At 36.2% G+C, this 12,078-nt stretch overlaps 1 protein-coding gene across 2 annotated transcripts in view; it reads left to right on the top strand.

The window, feature by feature from the left end:
* The window catches only part of SATB1 (SATB homeobox 1), a 77,006-nt gene that overhangs the window by 7,483 nt on the left and 57,445 nt on the right, over window positions 1-12,078 (top strand). For both annotated transcript variants that reach the window (XM_090284384.1, XM_090284382.1), the window contains 3 exons: window positions 786-962; window positions 1,735-1,861; window positions 2,621-2,744. In XM_090284384.1, the coding sequence (XP_090140510.1) occupies window positions 786-962; window positions 1,735-1,861; window positions 2,621-2,744 (428 nt within the window). The remainder of the gene's footprint in view (window positions 1-785; window positions 963-1,734; window positions 1,862-2,620; window positions 2,745-12,078) is intronic.

Below are 12,078 nucleotides of genomic sequence, written 5' to 3'. Positions count from 1 at the left end.
GATGAAAGTAAATAAAGAGAGAACATTAAATCTGTGTAGATTCCTTTATCCTAATATGTCCTGATGAAACCAGTTTCCTTTTCTTTCTCTTATTTTTTCCCATTTACTGTAACAAAGATTGTTCATTTTAAAGGCATATGGTTGCTGTGATATCTTTTTAGTCAAGTAGATTAAATGAGCAGCCATAAAAATCTTATTTATCTGCATTATGCACATATTGAAATCATATATTTTGAGCATCAGTTTGGTTAAGTTTTGCATTTATTTTATGGAAGTATTAAAGTAAAATCTTTAAAAAGGAAGAAAAATGCTAATTTATACTTGAAGGTAATTTGTTTGGACACAAACAGGAAAAGTTTAATATTAACAAAAGCCTATAGGAAGCATGAAGTTGGTTCTTCTGAAGACAAGTGTAATGAGTTATGTTTGCACACCGTATACCCTTCACAGCAGATCAGACAAGAGACTTCTTTCTCTCTCATCAGCATTATTATTTGATCAGAAAGGTAATTCTGCACTAACTAATTTTAAAGCAGAGCCCAACTTACCATAGGATCAAGTTCACATTCTATTTAAATATTTCTCTTACAACTTTAAAAAAGAAAACATTGTATGTGTTCGTGTGTGCCTGCCTGTGTTTCTGGGCCCTGTCTGCCTTGGAAACAGAGTCTCTCTCCTTCTCTCACTGTGGTGAAGATTTATTTTCATGGCTTAGTTTTTCCTCCCACAGATTGTATTTCTGAAGATTGTTGGTTTGCATCTCTTTTTCTCTGTCTTTTTGATAGGAACCATGCTACCAGTTTTTTGCGTGGTGGAACATTATGAAAACGCCATTGAATATGATTGCAAGGAGGAGCATGCGGAATTTGTGTTGGTGAGAAAGGATATGCTTTTCAACCAGCTGATAGAAATGGCATTGCTGTCTCTGGGTTATTCGCATAGCTCTGCTGCCCAGGCCAAAGGTAAGTGATGCATATGTGGGGCTGGAAGAATTGCTTAGCATCCTTTGTTTACCTTGCAGAGAAAGCACTGAATATTTTTTATTCAAAGAACTGTAGCCTGTGTATTACATTAGTTCCTTATAAACTGTGGCTTTAAAAAATTGGCTTAATTCAGTTTGGTTTAGTTAACACACATTTTGCTCATGTGGAATGTCGAGGTAGATTTTTTTTTTTAAATTACTTCAGCTGAATCATTAGTATGCTTATTGACCTTAATAATCTGCTCCACTGAGGACCCACAAGGAAGTGAGGAGCGTATTTGAGCAGATGGACTGTTGAGAGTCAATTTGCATTTATGACTGAATATCTAGTTCTGTTTCTTTTATTCTGTTTCTGATGGTTTTATGGGCTGTAAAGTATTTTTCAATGCTGATTCCCTTTGCAATAGAGGATCTTATCTAAATCGTAAAGCCATTTAGAACTGGTTCAGCTATGTCTTATTAGAACTTCCTGTAAGTTAGGAAAATGTGGCCTATGCATAGGTTTTATTGATGGGGTTTGATTTCCAAAATAATAAACAACTCTATAGTTGTTTACATAATATCACAATTTGGAAAGCTAAGCTGTGAATCTTTTCATTGACCTGCCTTTTAGAGGGAAGGGAATCATTCAGACAGAAATAACAATGTTGCTTGTGGTGGGGGCCATGGGAAAAAATAAAAAACAAAAAACTACCAAATATATTATCTACAGGGTAAAATACGCAGTGACAAATTCTCTTTATCTGGAATAGGGCTAATCCAGGTTGGAAAGTGGAATCCAGTTCCACTGTCTTACGTGACAGATGCCCCCGATGCTACAGTAGCAGATATGCTTCAAGACGTGTATCATGTGGTCACGTTGAAAATTCAGTTACACAGGTGAGTGAGAACAGCATCCTAAGGAAAAATGTTCTGCGTACCTGATCTTTCAAAATAAAGCATCTCTGGTCAACCTTTGATTTTTATTTCCTCTGTGTTTCAGAAGGGTTAATTAAAATTGATTTGTTATCTTACCCTTTCTGCTTTATTTTCCTGACTTCATTGTAGAATTTAAAAGCACCGCCCCCCCCCAAAAAAAAATTTGTAGATTTGTGCAGGTTATCTAAAGATAAGACCTTTTATATTTAGTCAATTAAATGATGCATTACAAGAAGGCATTTTACATAAAGTTTACTTAAGAGAAAAATATTTTTGCATATCATGAACAGTGCCATCTGTGTACATTTTGTGAAAGAATGCCTTATTCACTATTGCTGCAATCCTATTTATATATTTTATTTACCATTTTACTTCATATGAACAGAGTCACGAAAGGAAAATGGTTAATACATTAATGCTTTTCCCGATGGCTCGTGAGAAAGCAGTACACCTTAAATTGTCTTCCCAAGCGCATCAGAGCAGGAAGGTAGAAGTAACATGAAAAAATAGCCACCACAGGCAGCTGATGTATAATTCATGCATCGATACAGCAGATGTGTTGTATAAAGTAATTAACTAATCGGAACAATCAGGAGACCGAGAGCAATCTCCAGATGCATCTGTTTGATGCGCAAAATGAAATCTGTCTGTCTTAAAGGAATGTTTTGCAGCCGGATGCAATCTTGTAATAATCCCCTTTCTAATCTGTGTCTCCAATAGTTGCCCCAAACTCGAAGACTTGCCTCCTGAACAATGGTCGCACACCACAGTAAGGAATGCTCTGAAGGACTTACTGAAAGATATGAATCAGAGTTCGTTGGCCAAGGAGTGCCCCCTTTCACAGGTACTTAGCATACCATGTACTAAGTAATAAGACGTCATGGGCAGCCCAGATTGGAGGTTTGATGGGGCTTCCTAGTCTGAAGCAACTGGTATCTGAAGCAAGAATCTGCCAAAAAATGCAAAGTGGCTTGACCAAATGGTCACTTTAAAAAATATGCCTGATTCATTCTGAACAGAGACATTACACTTTTTCTCCCTTGGGAAAAGGGCGAAGGCTAACCAACTCAGCAGAAGGCTATGCTGGCTTGGTTTTTGATTCCTTTTCTGAGTGTTCTGAGCATGGGAACTACATTCTCTTGAGTGCCCTTATTTAAGGAAGAGTAAAAGCGGTATCATTTCCAGGATCCTTCAGTGAATGGCATTGTAAGTGTTAATGTTGAAAACTCTGTCACGGTGCCTGAATAAAATAAAAGAGTTCCATGTTCAAATATTTTGTCCATTACCAAAAAAATAAAAAATAACAAAGAACATCTAGTAAAAATAATTAGGAAAGTAAGAATAGAAATCTCTTCCCTGCAGCTAAAGGTTCAGTAGTTATTGTTAGGATTTTCTCACCTGTTTTAGGGCATTGGTTTACAAATTGTTTTCCCCTGTAAGATAACTGTCGTAGTATAGGGGATTTTTGAAATGAGACAAAGATTTATTAATATACTTGATTTTTAGAATGAGTTTTGTTGGAGAGCTACTAAAACTCCAGAAAAGAACACTCCTGTTCTAAATGTAAAACTGAACATTTTTGGTAGCGCTTAGCTGATTTTAAATAATAAAAAAAGCAAGGGTTTTATGAACCTCTTTTTCATGGGCTGCCTGTGTGGTCACTACATAAAAGTGTAATAAAGTCATCTCTTCATGTCGAAATGCAGGGTAGGGTCATCCCATGATGCGGTGTAATTGAAGTGCTGATGTAAATAGATTTTTAAGTTTTTCTTTTAATTCAAGTTTAAAATGTAATTCTGAATGTTTGTCAGTCATTTGAACTTGAACTGTATGACGCTGATGTAAACATCTCTCCAATGGCGATAGTCTTAATATGTGTTTCTGATGTGATGCTCATGAAGGTACCGGGTACCTTTGGAAGGAAGCTTGTGGGCCTTTGTGCTGCTGTTTCATGGAAACTCCATGCGTTTCTGGTTTGCTGCGTTACAGTTCACCAGCTTTACTTAGATATTTGTTAGCGATGATAGGAATGAAGCGAATGAATTAAGTTTATAGTTAATGATGGCTTTCTGTGTTCTTTCAAGGTAAGCTGTAGCCACAAGTAAAATATTCTCTATATTATTGTCAGTATCTTGAAATTCAAAGCAAACATTTTTTGTCATTTTAGCTCATCTTCTATCCTTCCTCTTTCACCCTTGGAGTTAGAAAGGATGTGAATTTATACCCATCTGAATAAAGTAATTTAAATTAATTAAACACAGTTAAATCAATAGGATGATATAATAAAGCAGGTGACTCTTGCCTCTGGGACTTTGGGTTTTGTAGACAACTCCAGGTAATATGTCACTTGGTTACTAGCTTTTGCAGAGAAGGAAAACTCTGACTCCAAAAAACCTCCGCTGCCTTGCGGCATACCTCTTCAGGGGAAAGGCTAAGGGAGTAAACCCCGACAGAAAATCTGGAGCCGGAGTCCCTAAGGCGGTTTGACGTTGTAGTCAACACCGGCAACTCCTGCAGCGCACCTGAAGCCAAGCTGTATTGACTCCGTCTTTCCCTTGGACCCTTCAGCTGCGAAGAGAGGGGGGGGTCTGCTGCATGGGCAACAGCAGACCCTCCATATCACCCTGCCCAGGCTCTGTAGCTTCAGCTTCACTGGAGAGGACACTCCAGCGTCATCGCAAGATGTCGATTCAACACGGGAGGAGACAGATACCGTGTCACTCCCGAGTCGGACTGCACAGCCATTCTCGGTGGTGCAGATAGACTCTTAAGAAGCTACACCATCGTCTCTCGAGACGGACGGCTGCCGATGACTAGCTTTTGAAAATTTGAAATGTCCTACCCAGAAATAAAGTGTTTTTAATTCGGGGTTAAAACGTGTAGAAACACTCAGAATAAGAATCTTAGGTATCTTCATGTTACGAAGTGTCCCATTGATTTTGGAAGGAAATTCAGGCAAAGATTAAATGCATTTACTGTGAGCTGGGGAAGAGGATGCTAGTACATGTATTTATTGATATAGGCAGTGAGACCTAGTTGTTAAATAACATCAATATTTAGCCAGTAAACTCCACCTTACTATAGCTTATAAATATAATTGTGAATTTACATAATGTTATCATGAGAAATGAATTGAATACAGTAAATTATAATGTTAAACTGAATGACAGAATGAAATTCGGGACTTGGTTTTGGAGTCATTCTTTGGTGAATTTCTGTAGAGAGGCCTTTTAGAAGAACACACGTCCATGTGTACCTGGAGACTTCGCTGTAATCATTCAGTGGCAAAACTTCAACATCAGTTGTGATTACTGTTCTCATTTCTTTAAAGAAGTCTTTTGAAAAAAATTAGACATAGTTTAGTGGTGACAGCAAATATTAGAAATTAATACTAACAAAAGTGTAACCTGTTCTGCATCATCTTCTATTCTTTCTCAAGAATATTTTATGATCTAAGTGATATTCGATTCAGAATGTTTTAATATTGAATTATTTTCCATTTTTTATTTATTTTTCTTTTCTGTCCTAAGTTATTAAAGATGAGAAATGTAGGCTCTCTAAGACCTAAACCCCCAAAATATGCTGAGCTTAGCAAAACTACTCTTTCTTTATCCTGTGGCTAAGATTTGGTGATTAAGATGCTGTGGTGAAAAATGCCTATCAAATAAATATTGTCTCAGTCTTTCACTTAAGAACTTCTGGCATACAACTCAGTGTTCACGTTTTGCTGTACACTAAGAGTTTTGTTTTGTTTAATATGATAAAATACCCTAGCAGTGACTTATCCTCAGGATCCCCTAATACTGTGTTTAGTAGAATGTCCACCCTGTGGGTAATGGACTCCCTTTCCAGAGTAGAGGCCAGGAAGGAATGGGAATGGGGAGCCAGCAGGACATGACTTTGTGGTGTTGGACAAGCACTGCCTCCAATGCTCTTTGAAGGATTGTCCCACCCTTGCTAAGCAGATGTCCAGTTTGGACTTGGAATCCTAGAACTAGGTGTTACTTTCCCAGACTCCTCCTTGGACCAATGAGGGAGCCAGTGACCTTAGAGATTAAAGTCAAAATGCTGGTTAGGGACTGACCCAAAGAGTCTTTTCCCAGTGATAACATTTTACAGTAAGTGCTGATTTTAAAATGAGTACTTAGGTTTTGGTGTAGTAATGTTTTCTTTGATAATATTTGCAAAGTTTTCTCCAGCTGCGGAAGTTCCATAAGTGTGTGGTTTGATTTATAACTCATAGCTTTCTTTATTTCTGCTGCTGCTTTCTTATCATAAATCTGCCCAAGGAGATTGACATCCATTTATTAAGTTTTGGCACCACTTGTTTGTTTATTTTTGTAAAATGTTCTGAGACATGAGAATGCCTGGCTTGTTATACATCTGAGGTTGGGTGTTGTATTGATACTCCTGCTTTTTTCAGTGGAAACTTGGATGTTGTATCTGAACTGCAGGTAGTAGAGAGAGTGAAGTCTGACCTGGGGACAAGAAGGGCTGCGTCATGAGAACTTGGAGAGTATGGATTCGGGAGGTAAATGGGGAGTTGAAAATAAACATTTGACTTGAAACAAAACGTTTCATTTTGATTTTAGTTTTCCCTGAAATTTTAGAAATTAAACTTAAATACTGCATATATATATATATATATATATATATATATATATATATATATATATATATATTCAATACAAGGATAGATTCATTTTGTTGAAAGTACCGTATGTAAAAAGTCAGTTATTCTACCAGTCAATGTCTTCCTTCTGAAAATGTTTAGGTTAGATTTTCCTGAGAGATTGTAATCTGATCTGTGCATTTTTACCACCAATCCCCACAATACACATATGTGTGCACACTCACACATCACAGCTTTCACATTTTGAAGGCACCGGATTGTTTTCTGTTCCGTTGCTTTTTATTTCTCACCTGAGGAAAAGTAGCTCCAAGCCCAAGTCCTATATAAAGTAAGTGTGAATTGTCATTTTTATTTTCAAGTAGCCAAGGCTATATAAAATGAATTTAAATTTGAACATTCCATTTAGAAGTAACATTGAGAAAAATGATTTTTGGTTCTTTTCAGCCAGAATCTCAGGATCTAATATTTGTTAGATTTTTTATTACGTACTGGCAAAACAGATAAAAAAGGAACTGCCTTGCCCTCCTGAAGCTTAGCATTTAAATATGATGAGTCTCTGAAATTTGACAATCATATCCACAGACATTTAATAAATGTCTGTGTTCATTCTGTATTATAAATAATACTGGAGCAACAATTTAGAAAGCTCTATCCGTTATATATCTTTTAACTGCACTTTGTGTAATTTTTTTTCATACATTTTGGACTGATGTGACATATAAAAAATTGCTTTAGCAAACATTGATTGTCGTCATACTCCCTTAAAGGAGTATGTGGTGTCAGTGCTCATTTATGTATTTCATGTGTGTGCCTAACCTATAACATTTATGTACATATTTATGTACTTATACATTTAAAAATATGTATCGACAGTCTTCCATGTGACAGGAGACTCCTATTTCCAGTGTAACAATAAGGATGATACATCTTAATAGTTGAAGTAAAAATCTTTTACTTTCATTTAGTGCTTCTGATGTATCAAGAGCACTTCCATCCCCCCTGTTAGTTTTATATTTCCATTTTTAGTTAAGGGACCTGTTTAAATGAGTGCCCATGATTACATTGCTCATAGAGGAGCAAGAATTCATACCTGGAGCCTGTGAGCCTAACCAGGTATACTTCTTGGTCACATATATGTAAAATACTTTCTTTTAAAAAAGGCTTTCTCAAATTAATTTGATATGTTTTATAGAATACTTCAATTTCTTTACAGAACTGATAACTATAGTTCTCCAGTTGTGTTTATTTTCACTATTGAAATGTCTCTTTAACATGTGTTTTTGTATCTTTGATTTTGTTGTTTGTACATTGACTTGCTTTAAAAGTGCCAGCATCTTGTGCCCCTGATTTTGAGCATGAGAGGCTGATTTAGACCACAGGAACTGAATTCTGGAATAATCTGGTATTTGGGAGATTCCAGAAGATCTGAACATAACAGTTCTGTGGCAGTCACTTCTCTCCCTTACCCTAATATCCATCTTGATGAGTAGGTATAATTGAGCAAATATCCCTTTGTTTTGAACCCCAAGACAATATTAGGCATTTCATTGAAAACAGTGGGCAGTTCTTGGTTCTGTTTGAAAGTACAGACCTTGATCATCCACTGCCCTGATGCAATGGATGGACAAAGATCTAGCTGGCAGCTCCACTTAAAACTAGAAGTTTTCCTGTTTGAGGTGTTGTTGGATTTATACTTTCCCCTTCCTAGAATATAATTACAAATCTTGTTGTTAATTACCATGTATTTTGGGGAATATCTGTATTCCTCCCTTTTGTAAAATTACAAAACCTTTCCCAGTCAGTCCTTACCCTACTGACCATGGGAATCTCAGCTTATGAATACCTGCTTTGCCAGGCACTGAAGTGATTGATACTAATTGGGTTATATTACCACTTTTAGCAATTGTATTAATGGTAAGATACATAATGGAAATGGTAAGCCAGTCTTATATGGGTAATTGTGTGAATTGCTGAACTTAGACCAAATAATTTTTTTGTCTCCTTTTTTGAACCAGCTATTATTTCATTCTAGTTCCTCATTTCAGACAGCGAGATTATCTGCTTGGTGTTAATATTATAATACATAGAATCTACCATAGAAGTGTCCTCTGAATTGCAAATTTTACTTTTTGAATCTCATTTTTAGCTAGTTTAGATACATAAAGATTTTACTGTAGCTTGATGTTAGTCCTTTATAACCTTTCAGAAATATTAATCAGAAAAAGCTGAACTTAATAAAGCATCTAACTTCAAGTGGATTGATCTCAAATATTTTATGGCCACTATCTTTTCACAATAGTACAACATAAAAGAGTTTAAGTCTGCTAATTTAGAGAAGCTTAACAATGTGTAAGTAGTTCATTTTCACATAATAGATTTTTACCTATGCTTTGTTTTGGGTCTTGAACAGGTTTCCTTTGACCCTAAAATCACTAATGCAAGAAAAATTACCATATCATGAGACCATTTCCTCTATCTTTTTCTGATTTGTAGACTTACACATACTTCCAAGGCTTAGGAGCAGACATGGCTTGGGTGAAGAAAGCCTATTAAATGCTATTTTCTAATTGTATTTTTTTTTTTTTAAGTTAACCAGTACATGCTAATTAATCTGGTTTTCCTGCTAAAACAGAGCTAGCTTGAGAGTGTTTTTTGAGTGTCTTTTTTTCACAATTATGACTTAAATTTCAAGTTGGGCTCTATCTGGATTTGCTTTTTAAACTTGCTGTATTTCATGTCAGATTTGGGCCCCATACAAACTCATAGACAAACAAACAAAACCCCTAAATTCAGGTAATCCAAACAAACAGATACACCCAATTTTCCCCCCCTCTTTCACTGGAAACTGCTTGATCATAACAGGCTCTGAACATAAAAAACATAAGAGAGCCTTTAACATAACGGGGAGAGCCCAGCCGGGGCTCTGCAGCTCATTGCCAATTGAAGTAAGGAATGCGCTGGCTGTTGGGACTTTTCAATCTAGACTTAAAAGTTATTTGTTCTGTTTAGCATTTTTAAAATGATTCTATTAGGAATTGTATGTGCTTCAGTTTTAATTTTAACTCATAATGATTGTAAAGCACCCTGGGATGCTTGCATGAAGGGCCCAACAGAAATATAAGATTGTATTGTGTTCTAATATGCAGTATTATTATGGGGTGCTGGAGTTTCATCATGGACAATTCGTAAGGTTGCAGAATTCCTCACTGCAGAGAAGGCAGCTGACTTTCTTTAATGGTTTCTTTTTCTTTCTCTCATTCTTAACGCTAAAACTATCTTCTTTAGTCATCCTCTTGACTTCTTTTTTTAAAAAAATACTAGTATTACAATACTGTCCCATAAAAATGCAAATCTAGCTTAGTCAGAGGGGTTCAAGGTGCAAAACAGATGATATGTTGAAAGTTAAGAAAGAGTAAAGCATTATTTGAGATCACATTCTTATCTAGATTACAAGACAGGGTACTTCATCATTGGGTCTCACTGACTGTCCTAGGCTGGCCCCATTTTACTGTCAATTCAGATTTATTCCCAGGCAACTGAAAAATATGGAGCTAATTGAAACAAGTACTAACTATTTGCTGTTCACAAATAGTATTTCCCTAAATGTATTAAAACTCCTGGGTTATGTTGACATAGGGCAGAGCTTGATTTTGTTTTCTTTTTATTTCTTAATGCAACTATTTCTTGAAATAATTATTTTTTCAGCAACTTCGTTCTGTTACTTCTTCCATGAGTCTTTGTGTGTCATTGCCCTTTGCCCTCGTTTTGGTAAGTGAGGTAGTGGAATTCATTACATGAGGGTTGAGAATGTGACTGTCATTACCAGCTCTGGGAGTTTGGGCACATGACTGTCCATGCCTCAATTTCCTCATCTGTAAAGTAGGAAGAAATAGTACCAATTTTCCAGGATTTTTAGGAGAATTACGAGAGTTGATACTTGTACAACATTTAGAAGAGTGCTCAGTTCTAAAGTATACAGTTAACTTTATTTTTCTAAGATGCGGGACACACAGTTTGAAATCTCATTTGTGGGTGCTGCATAAAGCCATAAGAAGCTTTGCTGCTACGTAGAAGATGGGGTGTAAGCTTCACTTTCTATGGAAACAACCAAGAACTTCTCATTTGTGAAAAAATTAGAGGACTGTGTTAATAACTCATTCTCACTTTGAAGGGGCCCTTTTAGTTAACATCGTTCTTAGAATCATTAAAATGTTTAGATGTTTTTTAAAATGGAAGTGGGGGAAGGCTCACGCCTTGTGCTTTAAATAAGCACATTGGCAAGGTAAGCAAATATGATACCTTAGACTGGACAATGTCAAAGAAGAAAAAGATGCTTCCATGGGACTGTTGCCTGGATGTGAATTCTTCCCTGACTGCACTCCCCACACTCAAGGCGCTGTTCTCCCTTTACGCACCTACCATAGTACTTTCCGCATTGTTCTAAAATTATCTGGACCAATTAGGATCCCTGTGTACACTGCCATTGTCTATAGTAAAGGCATTAAGTTTTATTTATCTTCACAGTCATAAATGCTGACACACAGTAGGATCTCAGGGATATTTGTAAAATAGAAATATCCTCATGGAATTTTCACGACGTTAATTTCATGAAACAATAAACTGTCAGTATTTTATAGTCAATCTTATCTGTAGTAATTTTATCTGTAGAATCCTACTTGACAAAATATTTTTCCTATTACATTTAATTTTGAATTTTTAACTTACCTAACCAAAAGCAAATTGATTGTGAATTTTTTCTTAGAAAACCTACTCACATTCCAAGCTGTTTCATATTTTTACTTAAATTTGTAATGTTCTTAAATATATGTATAAAACACGTGTTATAAGAAGAACAGTAGTCTTAGGGGTACAAGGGACCCAGAGATGTAAAAAAAGTATAAAAGACCTATTATGCATCACAATTAAGCACAATCTTTAGCAAGATATTTCTATGCACATTTTAAATTTTTCATAATTGAACATATTTCAGTGTGGCTAATACTTTTCATTTTGTCTCAATTTTGTTATATTTGAGATCCACATTTTCTTTTATTGAATCTTAAATCTTTAGTAAAATCTCTTTACTAACATTTTTTGATTGCATTGGTCGATTTCTCATATTTAAAAATAAAATAAAGAGGGAAAGTTTCAGTAACAGAGTCGAATGGTTATAGACAAAGATGCTGATGCCAGCACAGAAATGCTAACAGTCAGTACCACCCCAGGTTAGCTCACAATGTCCAGTCCCCAACTCGTGCTCTAAAGTCCACATTTGGCCTTGGTTGCTGTGGTTAAGGCTGTAAACATACAATGTGTGTAAGTCAGCAACATAAAGGTCCAGAATCACCTGAATTTAGAGAGAGCTGCAAGTGTAGATAACTGTTCAGCCATTCCAGAATGGGCCTGGGGGACTCGGTTTGTCCACCTGCCCTGCATGAGCACCAGCCTGGAGCACACACTTCCAGCGGTAGCTGGGGCTCATTAATTCCTAATGTTCAACCCGTCCAACACATTTTTACCATTTCACCACAACTCCTAAAGAGGT

Source organism: Furipterus horrens, unplaced genomic scaffold, assembly GCF_987537825.1.
Source record: "Furipterus horrens unplaced genomic scaffold, mFurHor1.1.pri manual_scaffold_7, whole genome shotgun sequence".
NCBI lineage: Eukaryota > Metazoa > Chordata > Mammalia > Chiroptera > Furipteridae > Furipterus > Furipterus horrens.
The sequence above is the reverse complement of the archived record's forward strand: the minus strand, read 5'-3'. Positions and strand labels throughout refer to the sequence as shown.